This window comes from Callithrix jacchus, chromosome 4 (assembly GCF_049354715.1).
Source record: "Callithrix jacchus isolate 240 chromosome 4, calJac240_pri, whole genome shotgun sequence".
NCBI classification, from domain to species: Eukaryota; Metazoa; Chordata; class Mammalia; order Primates; family Cebidae; genus Callithrix; species Callithrix jacchus.
The window spans coordinates 48,805,587-48,829,485 of NC_133505.1; the positions used below are offsets into that span (position 1 = coordinate 48,805,587).

Sequence of the window (23,899 nt, forward strand, 5' to 3'; positions counted from 1 at the left end):
AAGGCCTGGCTGGGGAAGGCTGCAGGTGAGGTTTTGGTGTGGAAGTAGAGAGGAGAGTAGGTGGCAGAGAAGTGGCTGAGGAAGGGGAAAGACACAGGCAGAGAGGGAAGAAAGTGGGGGAAGAAGGGTCCAGGATGCTGACAAGGGATAAATGCAGGGAAGGTGGGAGAAAGGGAGGTGAAGGAAGAGAGACAGAAGAGCAGAATGGTGCAGGGTGGGGTGGCGTGGGTGGAGAGAGGCAGTGTTTCAGAGCTGGCAGAGCCCACGAAGTCAGGCGTGATGCTTAGGTGAGAAGCCCTAGAGGACACTGACTGACAGTGGTTGCCTGAGCGTCGCGGAGACTGGCAACTGAGTTTCTTGAGTCTCCTGGACCCTGAATCCCAGATTCCTGGGTTGGGGGAATTCCTGGTTGGCTCCCTGCTCAGGAGGCTGGCCAGGTGCAGGGGAACCTGGGAGGGCCGCTCTGCAGGCAACAGGCGTGGCTGTGTCAGCTGCAGAGTCCACATCTGACTCAGGACAGGAAGAGCAGGCGGTGGACCTGCGTGTCTTCTGTCCCTCTCAGGGCTGCATCTCCACCATGCTCACTTCTCCTTCTTTTTATTTTCCTTTGGCAGAGTTTTACTCTTTTTCCCCAGGCTGAAGTGCCATGGTGGATATTGGTTCACTGCAACCTCCGCCTCCTGGGCTCAAGCAATTCTCCTGCCTCAGCCTCCCTAGTAGCTAGTATTACAGGCTCATGCCACCACGCCCAGCTAATTTTTTGTATTTTTAGCAGAGACCAGGTTTCACTGTGTTGGCCAGGCTGGTCTCAGACTCCTGACCTCAGGGGAACCACTCACCTCAGCCTTCCAAAGTGCTGGGATTATAGGTGTGAGCTACCTCACTGGCTACTTCTCCTCCCCTTTCATTTCCCTACTGGAACCCTGCAGGTGGCCTGGGGCAGGGTTCTGCTGAGTTCTTTCTTGTTGGTGGTAAGTCATGCCCATCCACCTCTCCTGCTCAGCCCACTGTTCCTTCTAGTTGAGATAGTTTCATAGTTGCTATTGTTATTATCATTTTCATCATCATTATTACCATTACCTTTTAGAAGCTTGTAAGCTCCCCGAGGGCAGGAGTCATATCTCATTCACCTCTGTACCTGCACACGTGTACAAACCACATTACCTCACAAACACCCCTTAGCTATTGACAAAGACCCCATGCTTACTCCAGGGATGCCGTACCAGTCAGGATGTTTGCAAATCAACTCTGGCTAGCTCAAGCAGAAAAGGAAGATATTAAATCTTTGTGGGAGACAGACTCAGACTTTGGGAGCAGCTATCCAGTCAGGAATAACCCCCAAACCAACCCCAGCCTCTTCTACAGACCTCAGGGCTGCTGTGGTCTGGCACATGCCTCACAGCTCCCACTGCTGATACAGGGTTCTGGATCCCGGAGCCTCCATCTCTGTGCCTGCCTTTACCAGGAAATAGACACCCCTGCTCGGCTGTCTCAGGCCAAAGCCTGTATCGGTGGGTGGGTCTCATTGGCAGAGTTGATGTCCATGCCTTTGTCCCAGCTACAAGAGACACTGGGAAGCATGAGTCTCTGGTTTCTCACTCCAAGAGGCAGGACTTGGAGTAGAAAATTCTCCAACAGGGGAGTGGTGTTCAAGAGATGTGCGTGGCCAGAAATCTTACTGGACGTTCCCTAGGGTCGTGGGGGCACCTGCCCTTAGGACTCCACTAATGGTGGCAGATGTGGAGATGTCTGCATCGTCGGCAGCTGCTGTGGAGGGCACGTTGTCTCCCTGGGGGCTGCTGGGGGCTCCTGTATCCAGGCAGGGTAAGGGTAGGCATTGAGGATTAGGTGGCTGAATCCAGGCACAGCAGAGCCCTTTTGGGAAGCAGGTGAGATAGACCCTTGGTATTTTCTCATCTGCAGTCCACCTTCTGCCAGAGAGCTGTGAAGAACTGCTGGAGAAGGGCTAACGGAGTCAGGGGTGGGTACGGCAGGAACGCCCCTTGCCAGGTGTGTCTGCTGATTAAAAAGCGAGGCAAAGTGAGGAAATGAAATAGGATGTGAAGGCGTGAGGCAGGGCAGCCTGGCCGTGCAGATGTTCCAACCGAGAACCTCACTGAGGCTATTTCCATTCACCCAGCTGCCTGTGTTCCCACCCCGCCAGGACCATAAAGAAAAGAACACTCCCGACTGGATTTCTAGAGGTGAAAAATACTCGTGCTGAAATTAAAAGCACCTGATAGGGAATGGGGTTTGAGGGTAAAGAGATCCCCTTGCCTCAACCTGGGCTGGGCTGTCATTCATTCATTCCACCCCAGCATCACAGAAGTGGGGTCTCTCTCCCCCGCACCATTGCCCGTAGCCCCCCACTCCAGACCCTTCCCCACACATGCCCAGGCGACCTCCTGGTGAGAATTACACCCGAGTTTCATTTATCTTTGTGGCTTTTGGCTAAAGGGATCCATGCGCAGTGGCAGGTTCATGGGCCTAATCGGGTCTGATACATCTCTAACCAGACAGGGAGTGTGTGTCTGGATTTGTCGCCCGACAGGTACAGATGTCAGAGGCTCTCATCCATGAGATGGAATCACTCTTGGGGATTGAGAGGCTTAGGCGATGTCAGTCAGAGACAGGCCACACATCTCAAACTGGGACGGAGGCTGCTGGCAAAGCCCTCTTCAACCCACTGAAGGTCAGCAGGCCCAGCACTTCATAAACCAAGTTATGAGAGCAGAGCTGAGAATTTCTAAGGTGCCTCCTTTTTAAAGCCTTTCACTTCACCTCCTATCAGTATCAGCTAGTGAGTCCTTCCAGGGAAGCACAGGTGAAGGGATGAACAAAGTGTCAGAAACAGAGCACCTGGGTTGAAACCCAGCTCCACTCTCTACTAGCTGAGGGGCCTTGGGCAAGTCACTTACCTGCTTCTGGTCTCAGGTAACACATGTCGCAGGTGGAGTGGCTGTCAGCAGTGAGTGCCATTCTCTAGGTAGCTGCTCCTTCTCTAATGCTCCTGTAGCACTTAGTTCCTCCCTATTAGGTAGAAACTGTCTAGCACGGGACATATTACTTAACCTGAGACCCATTTAACGCCTGTCTACAATGGGGATGGTGACAGTGCCTCCTTGGTGGGGCTGTCAAGAGGGTTAAGACCTACAGAGCATTCTGACAGCCTGGTGCATGGTGAGCCCTCAGGAAATGGTGGCGGTGGTTTTTGGCGGTGGTGGTGGTGGGTGGGGGTACTCCAGCATCCCTGTCCTTGGGCAGAAAGTTTCCTGCCTGCTAGCCTTGCTTCTCTTGTCAGCAAGGGAATGGGTCAGGGGCAGGGTCTCTATCCAGCCTGCCTCCTGGCAAGGAGCCAACATTCCGTAAATCTACGTTTGGTAATTTAGTGAAAGAGACGATACTGTGCAAAGATAACACACCACCGCAATGCTGCATAGTGACTCTGGGTATCTACAAGACCCCTGTGGCCTCTCATCCACTGTGAGGACTTGGGCAAGTGACTGCACCTTTCTGAGCCTCAGTTTTCCCATCTGTGATGTGAAGATATATGATATTGAGATATAGTAGAAATATACATATTTTGGTCTTATCCCTAGTTTCTTGGCATGCAGCTCCTAAAACCCAGAGGATCTCCAGAAGCGATCATTCTTTCGTATGCTAATGAAATGAGTGGTGTCTGGGGGCTCCTGGATAGCCTGGAGATTGGGGGACTGGTTGCCAGGGGAACCAACCACATGATCAGAGGGCTGACAATTTCAGCCTCACCCCTCAGGAGGGGAGAGGGCTGGAGACTGATTCCATCACAAATGGCCAATGATGTGATCAATCACGCCCACATAATGGAGCAAAACACCCACAAAAGATGAGGTTTGGAGAGTTTCCAGGTTGGAGAACACATCCAGGTGGTGGGAGCATGTGTGCCCCACCCCACCCCACCCACATACCTTGCCCCGTGCACCTCTTCCTTCTGGCTGTTCCTGAGTTGTGTCCTTTTATAATAAACTAGTGGTGACGTCAGTAAGCTACTTTCCCAAATTCTGTGAGCTGTTCTAGCAAATAATTGAACATGAGGAGAGGATCTTAGGAACCTCCGATTTATAGCCAGTTGGTCAAAGCACAGATGGCCGCCTGGACTTGTGATTGGAATCTGAAGTGGGGGCAGTCTTGTGGGACAGAGCCTTTTAAGCTGTGAAGTCTGCACTCACTCTAGGAAGTTAGCGTCAGAATGGAGTTACATTGCAGGGCACCAAATCATTGCTCACTGAAAATTAGAGAATTACTTGGTGTGGGGGAAAAACACTCCCTACACATTTGGTGGCCAAAAGTACTGGTGCAGTCAGTGTGGAGAAAGAGTTTGCTTTCCTTATTCAGGATAATAGCCCCACCTAGGAGAATGGATCTAGATGATGTCTCTGAAGCATCCAGTACAATTCTGGGCCCTTGGTGGATGCTTAAAGAATGGTGGCTGGCAGCCGGGCATGGTGGCTCACGCCTGTAATCCCAGCACTTTGGGAGGCTGAGGCGGGAGGATCATGAGGTCAAGAGATCGAGATCATCCTGGCCAACATGATGAAACCTTGTCTCTACTAAAAATACAAAAAAATTAGCTGGGCGTGGTGGCTGAGCCTGTAGTCCCAGCTACTCAGGAGGCTGAGGCAGGAGAATTGCTTGAACCCGGGAGGCAGAAAGTTGCAGTGAGCCAAGATTGCGCCATTGCACTCCAGCCTGGCGCCTGGTGACGAAGTGAGACTCTGCCTCAAAAAAAAAAAAAAAAAAAAAAGAATGGTGGCTGGCAGTTGTCCCATGGAAGCCAGGCTGGAAAACTGGTGACATTGACCAAGAATCTCCCATCTCTCCTTGCCTAGGTCCCACTTCCGCTTCCTGCTGCCCTGCTGTGGTCCAAAATGACCACACCTGCCCCCGATCCCCGAGAGCCTCAGCCAACTGGAGTCCTGTGAGGGTGGCTATCAATCAATTGGTTCCCATGAGGTGTGATTTGTAGGATCTACCTTTTCCAGGGCCACTTGCACATATAAGAAAGAAGTTTGGAGGCGGCACAATTTACAAGTTAGCAAGCTAGAACCATAGGGAGTGATGAGGACTGGAAAGAATTCAAGGACAGTGTATTCAAAATTGTTAAACAGTACATTGGCGAAGCAAAACATTTGGTTATGGGTCCCCAGTTTCCACCTTCAAGACAAAGGTGGGCTGGAAGGGTGAAATTCTAAGCTGAGGGTCATCAGGACCAGAATAGCCACACCTCCGCTTCAGATCATTCCAGGGCAGCTCTGAGTCTCTAAAACCTGTGAGAACTGCCACAGCTGGGAGCCTTTCCTCTCCTCCTTGCCTCAAGGAAGTCCAAGAGCCAGGGACGGTGCCCCTCACACTGCAAGGAAGGCCTGACACTACCCCTCCCCATGGCACAAGCTGTGGCCAATCCACTCCTTATTTAGAAAGAGCTGGGACTTAAATGTCAGTGGATGATATGGGAGCAGCATGACAATTACCCGCTTAAACTGAAATAAAGGAAAGGAGGATTAAAACACACCCAGCACCCATCAAGCCAGGCCAGAAGAGGAGAGCAAAGCCCTTTTTCTACATTAACCCCTCATCTGCCAGGCACAGGTCAGAAGGGTGCCTGGGGAAGAAGCTGGGAAGCAGAGGGTGGGTGGGGAGAGGCTGAAGGAAGGCGGAGGTGGTGCTGATTTTGCCTCGCAGACTGTCAAGGAGGGGACCCAGAAGACACCCTGCTCCTTTTGGCAGTACACCTAGTGGTAGGACTTGTGGCTCCAAACTAGGCAGACTGAGTTCAAATCTCAACTCCATTAACCAGCGCTGTGATGGCCGGCAACTTCCTTAACCTCTCTGAGTTTCAGTTTCCTCATCTAGACCAGTGGGATGTACGGAGACCAGCTCGGCTGTAAAGACCCCCACCCAGACGGTGCTGGAGGCATTGAGAAGCAGACACCCAGATAGAACAGTAAAGTGGGACCGTCCGGGGGCCAACAGCCTTCCGAGCTGAGAGCCTCAGGGGCTGACGGCATCCCAGGCTGAGGGCCTCGAGCAGATGCTGACCCACGTAGTTTCTCTCTGTGAACAGGTGATTGTTATTAATAAACAGGTGTTCTGTGTTTTCACAAAGACCCAAGATAAACCAGGTAAGCAGCTGGTGCCTGCTTACCACTGATCACAAACTAGAAAGTACTCTCCATGAGGGAGCCACGGGGACAGAGTCACATATCCCATGGTTAAAGAATTGTTTTAACCAGTGTATGATATATATATATATACTGTTTTGCTACTTTAGAACGCCCCAAGCAGTTTTCCACTTGCGGGTGGGGACAGCCAGGTTTTCCTTTCCATCATTCTCAGCAAACGATATAATTTATCATACCCACTAGGACTTGTCCCAATAGGGATGATGATTATTCCTCTTAGGATTAAACGGGATGGTACCTGTATGTCACTGGGCAGGCAGCAACACTCAGCAAATGATGTCTCTGCCAATCAAATGCAGCCAGGAGCTGAGAGCCAGGTACCGCACAGATCACGCCTAATTCCATTACTCCTAGTCATTCAGCTGCAGACAGTCTCTTTTAATCTTTCTGTAGGGGGAATGTGTGGTGCTCAGATGTAAGTCCGGCGGGAACTTGGTACCTTTGCAGTAGCCTCAGCCTCTCCTTTCTCTTGGGTGCAGGGCCCAGCTGGGCAGGCACCTCGGAGCCCCTCTGGTTGCTGCAGCATCTCCTCTTGAAAGGGTGAACTGCTCTGGGGGCTGGCAGATGCGCACCACAGGGCCGAGGCAGCCTGAGCACTTTCCCCAGGAAATTCTTGACACTCTGCACTTTTCCAGCCTGCCTCCTTGAGGGGGCTGCTCACCTGTCCTCCTCTGGATGTACTAGAATTGGCCCCACATTGGTCACCCAGACCCAGCCGGACCCCAGGCTCTGGGTGAGCTGTGGCTGGATTTGTTTGCCCGTCTTCTTCAGCTCTCCACAGGAGAGCAGCCCTTGGTTTCTGAATGAGGGCAGTTCTAGGCCACCTTTGAAAGGACCTGTTGGGATTTCTGCAATGCTCCCCTCCAGCGTCCACAGCAGGTCACTGAAGCCCGGCTGATGGTCTGTCCCTGCTCACCCTGAGAGCCTCTGACCCTGAAGCTCGCGATTTTTCTCAACCACATCACATCCTCATCACAGACACCAGGGTCAGCATCTTCCTTGGCCTCTGAATCAGGCCCAGGCTGACCCCTCCTTTGTTTAGCCCAGCTTTCACCTGGCCCAGCTGTGTCCTATATATCAATCAGTATTCTGTATACAAAGTAGAAACACCCAAAGTATCCAGCAGAAAGAGATTTAATAAGGGAAATAGAGACTTACAGAGTAATCAGAAGGCCTAGGCAAATGAAGGTCAGGACCACTGCTTGGCTTTGGCTTAAGGCCACATCCCCACAGCTATGAGCCTGAGACCAGGAGACAGCAGCTGCCCCTACAAGGACCACTAATGCAGCTCCAGCTGCCCCACATTCAGGAAGCTGGTGGCAAGACCATGGATATACCAGTTGCTGCAAATCCTCACATTGGCAGGAGCCTGCAGACCATCCAACGCACTGCAGAAGAGCACCTCTTCCTCTCTGCCACTGTCCAGAGCTCATGGAAGTACCTCTTGATGGCAAAACTGAAATTGCAGTCAGATCCAAGCAGCAAGAAACTCTGGCAAATGTCATTTTTGTCCTGTTAGCCCCTGTGATACAGAGGGAACAAAAAGGGCATGAAACAATGCTAAGTGCTGGTAGACAATACGGAGCATAGCCCAGAACTCACTGAGACCCCAGCTGGCCGCAGTCCCGGTTTGCTGTAGCCCCACCCAAGCCTGTGGCTGGTGCTGACTCCTGCCTCTGCCTCATCACCCTACTCGGCCTCTGTCTGTCCTTTCGCGGGGGCGGAGGACCAGCCTCATCCATTCCCCAGCCCACACCCAGCTCCTTCAGCTGAGGCCCTCCTAACCTTGGCACAGCTCCAGGGCCTTCCTGGGGCTTTTTTGGTATGGAACCAATCCAAAGGCTGGCTCTGCTGGAGGCTGGCTTGGGACTCAGGATGCCTGAGCTGCAGCTACAAACACAGAATGTGCTGTCTCTGAGCCACATCCCCAGAGCACATCCACCTGGGGGTCTCATCCAGCTGTGAGGTTCTGAGACACACACACACACACAGTCCTCAGGGAGCTGGGCGCAGCTTTGCTGAATCAACCCAGAGTCACTATCCATCTCTACTCTGGAAACGTGTACAGAGATAGGTGCTGAGGGAGGAGGGGTGGCTGAAGCAGATGGTAGGCAGGTCAGGGACTGCTTCCCCCCGCCCAGTGCATCCCCACCACTGACTTGTGGCTTGAGTAGGCTGGGAAAACCCGCTGAGGGCAGGTTTGGGGAAGACAGAGGCTGGGGCGAGAGACGTGGTAAGGGCAGAAGTGAAGCACTCGAGCCACGAGAGGAAAAGCCACTGTCTGTGCTGAGCTGGACCTACGGGCTCAGACCCCAGCCTCCCTGCTCTCCCTTCCTTAGCGCCCCCTCAACTAGACCTCTCCCAAAGCAAAGCTAGAGCCATGCCAATGACCTTGAGTTGCACATCCAGTTTAATCCGCATCAGCATCAGAGCGAAGGCCTTGCTGTCAGTCCAGGATATTTATAACCTGCTTGCCAGATCCCACTACCTGGCGGTCGCCAGGAAACTAGGCCACAGGAGCCACAGAGGAGGCAAGCCCTCCCTGCCCCAGCTCCAGCCTCAGATAGCTCCTCTGTGGCTGTTTGCACCTGCCTCAGCTGTCTGCCTCCTCCCCATGTCTCTGCTCCCTGCTGGCAATCAAAACCCACCAGAGTTCCCAATGCCTGGGGCATGTCCACAGGCCTGAGTGCCATGTCCACGGCCTTCACTTACCCCTGTCTTCCCTGTGGCGGTGTGGTGTGGTCATGAAGGCCCCACCTGCCCGGGGTCAGGTGTCGGCTCCACTGCTCTCTGTGTGGACCTGGATAATCTTGTGTTACCTTTCTGTGTCTCAGTTTTCTCATCTGTAAAACGGAATTGATAATGAAGACTCTATGAATAAAAGGCTCAGAATGGTGCCTGACACATAATAAGGGCTCAGTGTGTGCTAGCTTTTCTAGAAAGGTCTATCAGATAGCAGCAGAAGCCCCAAGGCCAGGCTGTTCAGGTTCAAATCCTGGTTTGGCCACTCACTGGCCCTGTGACCTGTGCCCATTAGTTATCCACTCTGGGCCTTAGTTTCTTCCCCTGATGTGGTTTAGATGTTTGTCCCCTCAGTATGTCATGTTGAAATGTGATCCCCAGTGTCGGAGGTGGGGCCTAGAGGTGTTTTGGTCATGGATCTCTCATGACTGGCTTGGTGCCCTTCTTGTGGTAATGAGTGAGTTCTCCCTCTGAATGCACGCAAGATTTGGTTAAGTGTGTGGGACCTCCCTCTTCTCTCTCTTGCTCCCTCTCTTACCTGTTCCGGCTTCATCTTCCATCATGAGTAAAAGCTCCCTGAGGCCTCACCAGGAGCAGACATTGGGCTGTGCTTCCTGGGTAGCCTGCAGAGGTGTGAGCTGATTAACCCATTTTTTAAAATAAATTACTCAGCCTCAGTGTTCCTTTACAGCAACACAAAAACCATGTAAAGTTGGAAATGATAATATCTACCTCGTAGAATTGTGAGGATTAAATGAGCTAATGTGGAAAGCTGTGAGAATGGTACCTGGCACACAGTAGGTGGTCAATTAGAATTAGCTCTGATAATGATCATAATTACTATTATGATCATTGTTTATTCTGGAATTATTTTCTCCCAGCCAGGCTGCCCTCTCCTCTTCCTGCCTCCACCCTTTAGCTGACACAAACGTTCTCCTTACATACACTCTCTCTTTTCTTCTTCCCTCCCAATTCAAGCGTTGCATTTCTTTCAAGCCTCGCCTCCTCCATGCAGCCTTCCTTGACCATTTTGGTGAACTTTGCACAGCCCCCCTTCCCCAAACCACCTTAGACCTGATCCCCACACGATTCCCGAGTAAATCCAGACTCCAGACCCTAAAAGCAGAGGCTCTGCCAACCCCACTTCTTCCTGCCTCATGCTGGACCCACAGCAGTGAGGTCAAAGATGTCCTAGATCAGATGTGTCCTTGCTGAGTGTCTAGGCCCCTGATTCCTGGGATGAGGGTGCAGTGTGACCTGGCCCCCAACAGAGAGGTGTGTGTGGGCACACACTGACACACAGACACACACAATGCTTGCACCATGTAGAGTAAAACTTAGTTGTTTCCCCAGAAATAATCCCACATTTTGGCTACTGACAACCAAAATGCATTTTCTTTCCCAAGCCCAGTCATTTTCTGGATTTTCCAAGCTGGAGAGAGGACCAGGCCGGTATGCTGTGTCCTAGGAGTGAACCTGAAACCTCTCCCCACTAGAAAAGATCAGGTAGGAAAATGTCTTCCTTGGACACCCAGGCACAACAAGCCCAGGGACACAGGGCTGAACACGGGGGAGGACAGGGGTGTGGGTGAGGCGAGGATCTGGCTAAAACACCACAGTCCTTTCCTTGAGGAAGAAAGTAGCACCCAAATGTCACTGTGCTCTGTGTGTTGAAGGCCTAACAGACAGCAGGTCAGCCCAGCAGGTCAGCGGTTCTGACCCAGTGCTGTGGCTTTGTTCGGCACTCTTAGCCTCCTCTAGTCAGAGGCTTGATGACACTGCCTCCCTCCTCCGTCCTCCCCACTGGCCTGTCACTGCAGAGAGCTCTCCTCCAGCCTGCTCCATCACCTCCCCAGTGATCCCTCCCGTCTGGGGAGTAGCCTGGCCAGGATCAATGTTGCTCAGCCCACAGGGGCGCCTTTGGTGGGAGCCCCCCTTTTTCCTGTGTGCTGGGGCAGGAAGCAGGGACAGGAAAAAGGTTTGCAGGGTCAGAGAGGGGTGCTTCCTCTGCACTCATTGTCCCCTCTGGGGGCTGAGGGCTGATTCCAAAATGGATGAGGATGGGAAGACGCCCCTCCTGCAGTGCTTGCCCTCAGGCTGTACCCTCACCCCTCTCCCCTGCTCTAGTCTGAGAGCACCTGCAAAGGAGCCTCACTCTAGCTCTCATGACCGACAGCTGAAAATTAACCCCCTCCACATTCTAAGTTATCCCAGAGAATAATGCCATCTCAAAGGGACATTTTTCTAATGGAGGGAGCTGAGGCCAGGGGAGAGGGGTGTGGGGGAGAGAAGCCTTGAAAAATCCAGCCAAGCATCTGTGGTTTGTGCTCCACGTAAAGTGGAATCTGGGCATGTCTTCCACTAAACAGCATGGGATTAAGTGTGTGATACTCGCTGGCATTTATACAGAACACTACGGTTACAAGATGCTTGCCTCACCCTCTCAGTTTACTACCCTCCTGCACTGCAATAGATTGACGGAGGGCAGTTTAACCTCCTTTGACGTGGGAGGAACAGAGCCTCAGAACAGCTAGGAAGTGGGGATCAGAGGCTGGTGCCCCAACCAGGCGTCCTTTACCAGCTGGGCACTCACTCCAAGCTGCTGTGGTGTTGGCTGCTAATAGCTCATAACTGTACCCTTCTCCTCCACGTTGGCTTAGCCAGCAGGAGTCACTTCCCTGGGAGATGCTTTGGAGGTTGAGCCCTCTACCACAGCCCCTCCCCCGGGAGTAGCCTTTAGCTAAGGCCTGACTGCTGTTTGCACAGAAAAGCCACCCTCTTGTTTCAGGTAGAACAAACTCCATGTGCCGTGCACGCCCCGAAGCCCCTGTGGGTTTGGGCCCAGCTAGACCTCCCCTGAAGTGGCATCTCTGCCTGGACCCTTCTGCCGCTCCATCCTTCCCATGCTCCCTCCCAGCTTCTCCGGAAAGCACTCACTCAACCAGCCACATGCTGGAATCACCTCTCAGACCCTGCTTCTAGGGAACCAGACAGAGTGCGAGTATGTGGGGCTTCAGATCCTGCCTCTGAATCAGGATGTTCTTGAGACAGTCTGGCCAGGCATCCTGAGGGTGTCTGTTGTGGTGAGATCCTTGCCTCTTTTCAGGACCTCAGCTCTCTCCCTCTCCTCCTCGCAGGGAAGAAACTGGTTCTTGGCAGTTTGACAGTGAACTGAGGATGAAGCTGCCCAGAGCCCCGGCACCTCCCATACCCCACTGAAAGCCCCCTCTCTGCCCCTCCCACCCCGGCTGTGGCTGCCATCATGATTCAGGCCTCATCCCCACAGCCCTCCATGGGCCCCCAGACTGCTACCCAGTGCCCTGGCATGTTAAGCAGTGCAGATGGCAATTAGCTGCGTGACAGGAAAATATCCCGACACTAATTATTTCAGGGACAAGGCCGAGGACCATTAATAAGTGATTAAGGAGTCTTTCCAGAGGCTCTTTGGCTGGGTCATGCCCCAGCCTGCAGAAGGCTGAAGACTGAAGAGGACCCTTCCCCACGCAGAGTTCAGTGGTGTGGGTGGCTGGTGGGAAAAGTGCCAGTGATGAGGGAGATGCCACTTATTTTCCAGGGGAAGTCAGGCTGCTCTCCCCAGCAGTTACAGCGACAGCTATTAAGGATACAGTACTCATCCTGCAGACAGGCAAAAGCAAACAACAGTGGTTCCCTGCATCTTCTCTGATGAATAATTGATTGTAGAATGCAAGCTCATGAATGAATTCCAGGAGAATCCCCAGTCAGCCCCTTCTACACTCTCACATCTGCCTCCCCTTCCCTGTCCCAATCAGAGAGGCAGGCAGAATTTCCATTTTCCTGAAACGATTCCGTTTCCTCTGTGCCTGTTTCTAAGGTGGCCCCTGGGACAACTCCCACAAGGAGCAGCTGTCAGGGGTCCGCAACAAAGGACGGTGCATCTAGGTGGAGTGCTGAACCGCGCCGGGTCAGCCCTGAACTTGGCCAGTGTCTCTCTCCAGCAGCGAATCACAGCAAGGCTGGGAGAGGAAGAAAACCATCATGCATTCATAAACCTTTCGTGTGCCAGAGTGAATGCAAATGCACACACTCACACTCACGTACACACTGACACCACACACATGCACACACAACACACACACATTGACACATTCGCTCTCACATACACACGGAGACACTTGCATACACACCAGTACACTCATACATGCACACTGACACACTCACACATACATATCCATTGACAGACACGCACACTGACACACTCACACATGCATATGCACTGACACACTCATACACACTGACACACAATTTCTCTTGTGTACACATGCGCACTGACACACACTCATATGCACTGACATGCTCTCACATACACAAACACATGCACATATACATATGCACTGACACATACATATTGAGGTGCACATACACTGAAACATGTACACTGACATACATATGCACTGACTCATACACACACGCATTCATTTGCATACACTGACACATCCACTAACACAAATACATGCATACTGACACGTGCACTGACACACTCAGTGACACACACACAAATATGCACTGACACACACATGCTTACATTCACATAGATTCACACACATACACAGACACAGATGGACACATTCTTCACAGCCTCATACACATACACACTGACACACACCACACACGGACACATTCTTCCTCATACACGCTTACACCCTCTCACACTCAGATGTACACACTGACACACAAAGGCATAGGCATACATACACACTGACACACATACATATGCACAGACACAAGCTGACCAACAAATATACACACTGACACTCACACACATACCCATGGACACACACTCATACACACCCCTACATGCTCATATACACTCCCACACTGACACACTTTCTCCCTCACACACATGCACATATACTCTCACACTGACCATACACTCACACATTCATTCTCACACACACATACACCCTGACACACACTCTTACACTTACACACAAGTACACAATGACACACAAGCCCTTCTCCCCTCTCTCTCTCTCTCTCACAGACACACATACACACACACACTTGAATAGACAGAGGCTCCCATACTTTAATAGCCTAAATATGAAGGAGATATTTATGGGGGAAGAGAGATTTGGTTCCCAAAAAGATTTGCAACAGGGCTTTTTCAATAATAAGAAACCAGAGTGCATTGAATATGGAATTCGATTTACAAAAATGTGATTTCTCTGTAAATCTTCAGAAGCCCGTGCCTTATAGGGCATGGCTGTGCACTTGCAAATATGCAGGACTTGTCAGTGCCTCTCTCCATCTACTTGGGGAAAGGGGCAGGAAGTCCTCGCCAAGACTGCTGGCTACACACTCAGGGGTCTGACGGCAATCTAGCTAGGAGGATGGCAAACACCATCTCCTTTTGCACCTCCAGCTTGCAAAGGGGAAACCAAACACTTTATCCCCAAGGCTACCACAATGCAAAAATGCAAGGTGTATTGTCCTCAAAAGGTCCTCATCTCCAAATTCTTTCCTTTTATCCCCTAACTCGTTAACCAGCCCAGCCTCCAGGGGATGTTTTGAGTGGGATTAACTAGGAAAGATCTTGTCAGTTATCTCAACTAACTTCTTCATTGATGACAGATGAAAACAATGAGGCACAAGCCTGCCCCAAACCACATCTAATAGACCCTGTGCCCTGCAGCCTTCATCCACATCAGCCATACAAGGCCAAAACCAACAGAGAAGGCTCTAGGCAGCACAGCCCCGCCGTCCTGTCTTTTCCAGCCCCATGCCTCCCTCCCTCTCCCTGCTTCACTCACCTTCTTTCCTTGCTGGAAGTGAACAGCTGAGTCATTTGATCTTTCACCTGCTAGGCTGCTCTTCTAGATGAGTTTGGAACTCACTCTTTTTGGGTAAGGACCCCATCCACTAATTAAGACCCCCACCCTTAGGAGACAATGCCTGTGTTGGACACTAAACTAGGGTCTCACAGGACTGTCTTGGTAACCCCTTAAAGGCATTGAACACTTAGGGACTTGAAGACACACCAGGGATTAAAATTCAGGTCTCTGATAATTTCCAATCCAGAACTTGTCCCAGCAGACAAACCCACTCTTCTTCAACTGTAAGCTCCTTTCTTGTAACAACAATAAGCCTGATCACAATAGCAAATACTTATTTTAAAAAAAACCCACACAGCTGACATATATGCCATCTATTGTTCTAAGCCCTTAATATATGTGAATCCATTCCATCATCTCCATAATGCACGCTACAGGAAGTACTGTCATCACCCCTCAGAGGCCCAGAGAAGTTAGGTAACTCCCTCAAAGCCACACAGCTAGTAAGTGGCCTAGGAGGGAATTGAATTCTGACTCCCTGAGCCCTGCAGAGAGCTCTGTATCTGACCTCAGATCCTACCAATCTTCCCCCACTCCTACCCACTTCTCTCCAGCCACAAATACACCAAGCTCATTCCCCACAAGGCTTCTGACTTTGCTCTTTCCTCTGCCTGGAAGGCTCCCCCTCCAGTTCTTCCTGGAATCTCCTCAGTGGGGCCTTGCCTGACAACCTCATCTAAAGTAGCCCCCGGTGGCCACCCCCACCCTCACCCACCCTTCATTTACTAGTCATTGATCTGCTGTAATTCCATCAGCATTCCTCACTACCTCAACCTTATCTGTTGGTTTATGGATTCCACCACAACAAAAACTCCATGTGAGCAGTGATTCTTCCCCTCTCCTTCACTACTGTGCACTTTCATCTACGACACCCTGGCTTGGCACAAAGAGGGCATGCAATAAAGACTGATTGATCAAGGAGTGCTCTCTTCACAAACCAATACGCACACACACTCACATGCACACACACTGCATGCTGGCGTGTGCATGGAAGTACATTCACATTAGGCCACAGGCAGATGCCAAGTCAGTGATACCATCCTCTGTGGTGTAACACTGATAGGAGTGATGAGGCCAGCCTGACATAAATGGGCTTTCTAGCAACTGATGCTAAGAAAGAATTCCTCTGAGAACTGGCCTGGAAGAATGCAAAACAGAAAACGGAGCCTCTGCATAGGATCCCCAGCATCTCTACCACCTGATCCGGGCCTTTTATGTTGGTTGCCTGGAGAAACGGAAGATGATTAAAAGGTGTGAGAAACTGGCCCCTTCAGAGTCCTGGGAAGGGAAGGGGGCTAGGGTGACCAGTTGCTCTAGTTACTGAATTGAGCTTGCTAAATATAGCTGAGTCAGACATAGGGAACTGAGGAGGCAGGTCTGAAATCAGATAGGGTGGAGGGGGCTTCCCAGGTCCCTGCCCCCTGCCTTATACTCTTACCCCAGGCCCAATTTGTAGTGAGGGGATGCCCTTGACATGGAGGTGGAGGAAGAGAGAGAAACAAAGGCCTAAGCTGATAGATGCTCTGAGCCAGTACCTGCCCAGAGCTGGCATGCCATTCTGAATGGCAGATATCTGAGGTCAAGGTACAGCCAAACCCTAGCAGATAGGACCCGTGTTCTATGGTACTCAGGATTGATCAGTTTCAGTGCTGCTCAAAGCCTTCATGTGTGGATGTGTGAGTGTGGTTCCCACAGTAGGAGGGGCAGGATACTCAGTCCCCAGCGTGGTTAAAAGGCCCAGTGGGTAAATATATTGTCTTTACAGAGCAGACCCATGGGGGTGTTGGTGAGAGCAAAACTCTGGAGCTGTCACTAGTGGCATGGGACAGGATGAGGACTACCTCCTCAGATTCCCAAAGCAGATTCCCAAAGCTCCTGCTTCCACAGAAGAAGATTCCTAGAATCATGTAGTGGGTGGAAAGGGCTGAGAAAAGGTCTCCATAGCAGAGGGCCTGTGGAGCTCAGGCCCTCCGAGACATTTGGCAAGGCAGGCTGCATGCCTCTGGAATCACCCCACTGCAATGTGTCCAACAAACCCCGCCCCCTTTTCCTCTTGGGCAATCCCAGCCTTTGGAGCTCCTGATGCCCAAAGCTCTTCCCTAGCCCCAGGTGATGTTCCCCTGGACTCTTAGCCAGAAAGCCATGGGATGGTCCTGAGAGCACCCACTGCTGTGGCCTGAGATTCTCCTTATCAGCTCATAAATAGCCATCCTGCCCAGGCCCCCTACCAGCCCAGAGACCCTGTCTGTAAAATGGGAACTACAATGTCCTCTTCAGAGGGTATTCTGAGGGTGGAATGAGAAATGACAGTAAAGGGCCCAGCACAGTGTACAAATCCAGTCAGCAAAGAAGGCATTAGAACGTTGGCTGTATTTTCTTTCTCTCTTCTCTTTGAGTATCTTTGGATTTCATATTTCCTACAGGAAGGAGATGTGGCCAAGTGTGTGGCTGCTTTCTACCCACAACAATGCAGTTTGGAGCTGCTTTCTCCACCCCTCCTCTCCCGCCATGTTGTTGCATCCTTCTCTGCTAAGGCTGAATTCTACTCCGTTGCCTGTGTGCTCCCCTTTAACTGCTCCTGTGTTAATGAACACCGAGGTTGCCTCCACATCTTGGCTGTTGGTGGATAATGCAATGAACATGGAAGTGCATATTTGAGATCCTGATTTTAATTCTTTTGGATGAATACCCAGAAGTGGGATTGCTGGATTCCACTTACATGAAGTATCTAAAATAGTCAAACTCACAGAAGCAGAGAGTGCAATGGTGGTTGCCAGGGACTGGGAGGAGGGGGAGATGGAGAGCTGCTATTCAAAAGGTGCACAGTTTCAGTTACGCAAGGTGAATATATTCTAGAAATCTGCTGTACAATGTTGTTGTACATTGTTATAGTTAACAATACCTTATTGTACACTTAAAAACTTGTTAAGAGAGCGGATCTCAAGTTAAGTGTTTTTAATACAATAAAAAATGATCAAAAATCATAATGCCCTATTCCGCTGGTTTCTGTCAGGGAGGCTGATTGATGTTGCTGCCTAGTTGGGTACAGTAAGCTGAGCTCTATCTGACACTGATATTGCATCTGTGTTGTTCTTCCTGCTGCTGCCTTTTTCCAGTTATCTCCTGACTTTCTTGTTCTTTCACAGGAATCAAAGCCTGTGATTATTTTTCAAGTAAGAACACAGGGCAGGAGACCACCTCACCTATTCAAAGAAATGCATGCAAAAAAGCCACCTTTCCAACTCTGGGAAGCCACCACGTGACCCTACCCAGGCTCCCTGCTTCCCGTCCTGTACCCTCTGAGCTCCAGGTAACCTGTACAAGGATCTGCTCATAGGATCTGGGGCCTTTGTTTTCACCCCTCCACCACCCAAGATGTCTAGTCTCCAACTTCAGTGAGGACAGAGAGCTAGGACACCTAGAGGAAAGCCCATTGCTGCCTCCTTTCTCAGGGTGAGGTTCTCATGACTGCTCAGAGGGAAGGAATGGGATGTGAGCTGGAATCCCAGTATGACCAGAAAGTGCACCCTCCATCCTCCTTCCTTTCCTGCAGCTCAGCTGTGACCCTCCATTTACATCCACAGCAGGGAAGGGGAAGCTCTTTACCTGGGCAGGCCCCCTGCTTCTCAGCCAAGTGTCCCAGTACTGACAGCCCTGTATTGAAGTTGACCCCAGAACATCTTCTCCCATGATTCAAAGGGCCTGGCCAGCCACTCTTGTTCCAACAGAGCCACTCTTGCATCAGGATGGGGTAAAGAGTGTTCTTGAATGAAGGTTTTATATCATGTTTCTTACTACTTGAAGTTGTGCTTCAGGGTGAAAAGGGTTAAGACAAGAGTTTATTCTTACTTTCCACCTTTCCACCCCAACCAGATGGACTGTATCTGGACAGAAGAAAGATGAGAATAAAAGGGAAGGGCTCCCATCTCTGCTAGAGAAGCGGTGGCCTCCTGCTGCCCTGCAGGCTCCCTAGAGCAGAGCTGTGATGTACTGGGAGTGAGGATCATCTTCTTATGCATAATTATGTTTTGCAGAAGGGGTTCTAGAGCACTAAGGCATGGCTTCTTCACCACTGGCACACTGGGCAAGGCTGTGGAGAGCAATGGGGTAGTGTTCTTCCCTGGTGTGGTTTCTTGGTGAATGTGCCAAGAATGGTGGAAAGGATGACTCATGGGTCATAGATGACCACGGCAGCAGTGCCATCCTCATATGAGTGGGGAGGTCACGCCCAGGGAATTGGGGCCCCGTGCTTATGTTGTTTATCTCTGAAGTTTTATATCAAGGGCTCTTTGGGGCCTTTCAGTTGACACTTGGGACAGTGAGGCTCAATTTCCTGGCAGGCCTGGGGGAAGTAAGCAGCTGGCCCCACCCCCTTAGAAATTTTCTCCAGTCTAAGCCCTGACCCATAGCTGGCTTTTCCATTCAGATGTTGACCATAGCCCATTCTGGATGCCAAATCTGTCTGTGCTCAGGGATCTAAGAGGACAAAAGTGGATCTGGTCAACCTGGGGAGGCCTCCTGGGGGACAGGCAGGATTACCCACTCTCCCAGGCACTGGATGAACTCTGACATTCAACAAGCCCAGTATCACCGAGGAAAATATTAGTACTCCTTAGCACGAATATCTTACAGAGAACTCTAATATCAGTTAAGGACGACCAGGCTGCATGGCCTCTGAAATACCTGCTGAGCCAGTTCAGTGATTCGAGAACCCAATATGCCCAGTGTTATCATTAATATGTGCAATTGATTACAATGTGCTCAGTGATGCATATAACTAATATAATGGAGACCGTTAGCACTTCCACTTCTCCAAGTCTATGTGTTATGCATTTAATTACTTTAGTACTTCACAGTTTATAAATATACAACCCTCTGAGCTAGATCTTTCTCCATTGCCATTTTACAAATTAAGGAACCAAGGGCATGGAATAAAAGCCTACTTCCCTCACTCATGAAGAGATGAGCAGCTTCCCTCTGTCTAGGCTGCTGAGGGACATTGTTCTCCTCAGGCCATGACCCTATAGCCTCCTCTGTTTACCGTCCCTAACAAGCTCACACAACCACATCCCCCAACTCCAAAGGAGTTTGTTCCCTCAGGCCTTTTTAGCCCTCAACAACAGTCCTTAACTGGACTGAAAGCTAATTTCTTCCCCTTCAAGGCATTAGTTGCATTTTACTAACTGAGACACACAGGTCTGAGAACCACTAAGAGCACCCATGAATTCTTCTTGGACTGAGTGACTTCCTGGCCAGTCCATCCTTGCCCAGGTGGTATGTTCCTCAGGGTCACAGGTACCTGGTAAAATTGTGGAAACATGCCTGTCTGTCAGCTCGAGAAGCTGGTTCTTCAGGGAGGCTTGTAAAGACCTCAAAGTCATGGGGCCATGTCCTTTCATTTCTCACACCATGGGGAGTGCCTAGCATTCAGCAAGTTACTAAATGGGAGTTGTTTTGATTTCTTCACCTCCCTCATGTTGCTGCTGGGCTCTGTCTTCTAAAGTTCATGGCCCATGTGTTAGGACCCATGACTTGAGAAATGAAGGACTCTGCTGGGTTTCATACTGGGTTAGGCATATATATTTACTGAAGACTTACTCAGCCCTGTCCCTTACTAGGACCGTGACCTTGAATGTCTTGTTTAACCTTTTCATATCTTAGCTTGTTCATCTAAAACATGAGTCTTTGTGTCATGGGCTTAGTGAGGATTAGTTATCATAGCACATATGAGGTGCTTAGCAGAAGCTGTGTAAAGAAACACGTTCCTCCCTTCCCTACCTGTAAAGCCCCTTCTGCACTGCTAAGAGCCTTCCTTTTTGTGGAGCCTTAGAAGAGTCAAGTAAGGTTAGTGGGACCCCCAACCCCTGGGCTTCAATCTCTCATCACAGGTGCTATTGCTTGGTCCATCCGTGTCCTTGAAACATTTGGTAAAGCCACATCTCAGAGCATCTTCTCTGCTCCCCTCCCCTAGGCTGAATGACCCCAACTCCTTTGAGATCCAGCTCTGTCCCAGCCCCACCCTCCCCCACTGCCTATGTCATGGCTGACTCAGGGACCATGACAGGTTTTAGAAGGCCAGTGGCTCATTATCCCTACTCCCTGCACTTTGGCCCCATGGGCCAGCTTTAGCTCCTCATTTGAGGAGGCCTGGGTGGGGTGATGAGCAGGGCCCAGCCATGGGATATTTACAGAGGGGTCTGGAGCCAGGCTTCCTGATGCAACAGCTGCTGTGTCCTCAAGAACGTGTGCACCCCCACACCTACTGATCCTGGGCTAAAAAGGCGACAGGTAAGAGCTAGGTTATCAGGAGTCCTGAGGCGCCCACCGGTGGTATACTACACCAGGCAGGAAGAAAAACCACCCTGAGGCCAGAATGTAGACTTCCCCTCCTCAGAGTCCTAGTTCCTGCCCTTTTTCATTGATAGCCACATTTACTACCACTGCTACTCCTCTCTGGGATTCTCTGGCTGGAACATGAGAATGGAGAGAAGGTAAAGAAAACCATCAGGGGTCCCCTAGGTCTGAGTTTTAGGAGTCCCCTTGTCCACTGCTTGAGCCAGAACCAGAGGTTTTTTCCTACATCTCTCCATCTACACCATACTGCTCACTCCTGGGTTTCGGGAGGTGCTGAGTTCTGCTCAAGAGGTTCCAGAGGAAGAACTGTGCACAACTCACCACCAGTTTTGTGGTACTGGGGATCCTAGTTGTTTTCACTCAATCCACCTGCTGCTATTTCCTGTTCGGATCATTCAAATAGCTGCACTCTGCACTCTATCGAGGTTGCATCCTCAGTGGGAGAGAGAGGCCACCATGCGTTTACTTCATCTTACCTGGAACAGAACACAGTAAAATGGCAAAGCCCTATCGAGTCCTTCTCCTTCCTCCTGAAGGAAGGAGTCAAGCCCTGGCTTACTGTCACATTGTCCCATATCCCTATAAAAACATAATCACACCTATTCACTTATTCATTCATGTAACAAATATTTCTTGAGCACTGATTCTACGCTAGGCCCCTTCCAGACACTGACTATACAGTAATGAAAAAGCAGACAAAACTACTGTCAGGCAAGGCAGTCACGCTGTAAACAAGTAATGTCATATATAATATGTGGGCCATAAGTGCCATTGTGAACAATTCAGGAAGGTAAAAGGATGGGAATGCTTTTTGATAAAGGTGGACAGGCAGGACCTCTTTGAATAAGTAATGATATATGAAGAGAAGACAGACAAAAGGCGACCTCTCCAAATACCTGAGGCATTCTTAGAATGGAAATTGCCACCACCCTTTAAGAGATGAGAGAGAGTGTGTGCCTGGCAGGTGTGAGCAGGACTGCAGGTGGCAAGTAATGCAGTTGAGGACGAAGTCGGAGATGGGCAGGGGCAGGAGAGGGAGCAGGTCCCATGGACCATGTAGGATGTGATTAGGACTTAGGCTTTTGCTCTGAGAGGGATGGGGCATCACTGTGGAGCTTGCTGCAGAGCAGTATTATCTAACTTATAATTCAACAGGATCCATCAGATTGTTATTGAAAATAGATTGGGATAGGGGAGTGGGACAAAGAAGGAAGCAGAGAAGTCATCTAAAAGGCTATTAAAGTAATTTAAGAGAGAGAAAATTGTGTATTGATCCAGGGTGATTGAGGTAGAGGAAGTTAGAAAGACTTGGGTTCTGAATATATGTCAAAGGTAGAATGGACAAGATTTGTTGACAGAGTAAGCTTGCATGTGAGATAAGGTAAGTGGTCAACTTGACCTTGCCACAGAGAGCATCTGATAATCCGTGGTGACCCAGGAATCTCCTACCCAACACCCCTGACATCACAATATCCAGCCACTTAATGAAGAATGAAGACTCCCTGGGAGAGAGACTTCACTACCTCATACAGCAGCCTTTTGCGGTCCTCTAACATTCCTTCCTATGCTCACTCAAAATCCATGTCCCTGTGTCTTTCTCTCACTGGCCCTAAGGCAATAAAAAGCAGGTCTCCACCACCTCACACAGGTTAGTCCTCCAGATTTCTCCGAGGTTATCCCTAAGAATGAACTCTTCCATAGTTGATGTTCCCCATTAATGCCGTTTTCAGTTCCTCTGGACACAGAGATCCCAGAAGGAAGTGGCTCTGGGTTCTACTAAGTAGAAAGACCAGAAACTGATTGCCCTCTGAGCTCCTTCTAGAATACCATTCAAGAATTTTGATATGTGATTCACATTCGGGCCATGAATCTAAATTTGGCAAATGCACTCCTCTCCATCCTGTTTTTTAGGTGGGATATTGGAGAGTTACCTTAGTACGTGTTTCCTGACCATTAAGGAAACCACAGCAATTAGAACAGCCCTTCCTTAGACATCACCTCCATGTCTTCCCGACCCTGTAAGCATCCACACCCACACTCTGTTTTACTGCCCATTACGGTAAATGAACTATCCACATTCCTATTTAAAAGCAATTTCTCTGCTGTCCCACTACATCCCATTCCTTTATACATGTTTAAGAAATGGATGTCTCTAACAGGTGGAAGGCACCATGGAATAGAGTTGATATTTTTAAATAAAATCCAAACACTCTTTATAGAAATAAGAGAAAACCTAAATTTATGAAAGGGCCAACATGCCTGGGAAAATTGACTGAGAATGATTAATTTTGAGAAATAGCCTATAAAACTATTAGACTATTAAAGATTAAAAAAAAAGAACAGAACAAGACTTCTGGCCTCCAGACACAACAACAATAATACCTAGGAAGGCATGAAAATCATATCAGCTTTACAGTATTCAAGAAAAACCTGCAAAGCAAGGCAAGAGTGGAACATTATTTTCAAGTAATCAAAGAAAAGAAAATGAACTGTGAGCCATGGGCTTTATATGCAGCAAAACCATCAGTCAGTTATTAAGACTATAGAGAAACAAATGACATATTCAAGGAATGCGAGAACTTTGTATACACGAGCCCTTCATGGATAATCTGCTAGAGGCAAACATTGGCAAAAGAATGATGTGAGCATGTGGTGTATTTACTGTAGATCTAAGATTTAAGCAAGAATCCGGGACAAGGATGGCAAATA

The 23,899-nt window shown here is 49.9% G+C and overlaps 1 protein-coding gene across 2 annotated transcripts in view; it reads right to left on the reverse strand.

The window, feature by feature from the left end:
* Positions 1 to 6,165: 6,165 nt before the first annotated feature.
* Positions 6,166 to 23,899, reverse strand: part of LOC144582330 (uncharacterized) — a 43,804-nt gene continuing 26,070 nt past the window's right edge. The window contains exons 2-4 of one of the 2 annotated variants that reach the window (XM_078370666.1): positions 8,934 to 9,064; positions 8,007 to 8,111; positions 6,166 to 7,743 (exon numbers count right to left, since the gene is read on the reverse strand). In XM_078370666.1, coding sequence (XP_078226792.1) covers positions 7,737 to 7,743; positions 8,007 to 8,111; positions 8,934 to 9,064 — 243 coding nt within the window. In that variant the 3' untranslated portion in view covers positions 6,166 to 7,736. The remainder of the gene's footprint in view (positions 7,744 to 8,006; positions 8,112 to 8,933; positions 9,065 to 23,899) is intronic. The other variant, XM_078370667.1, reaches the window with a different exon arrangement.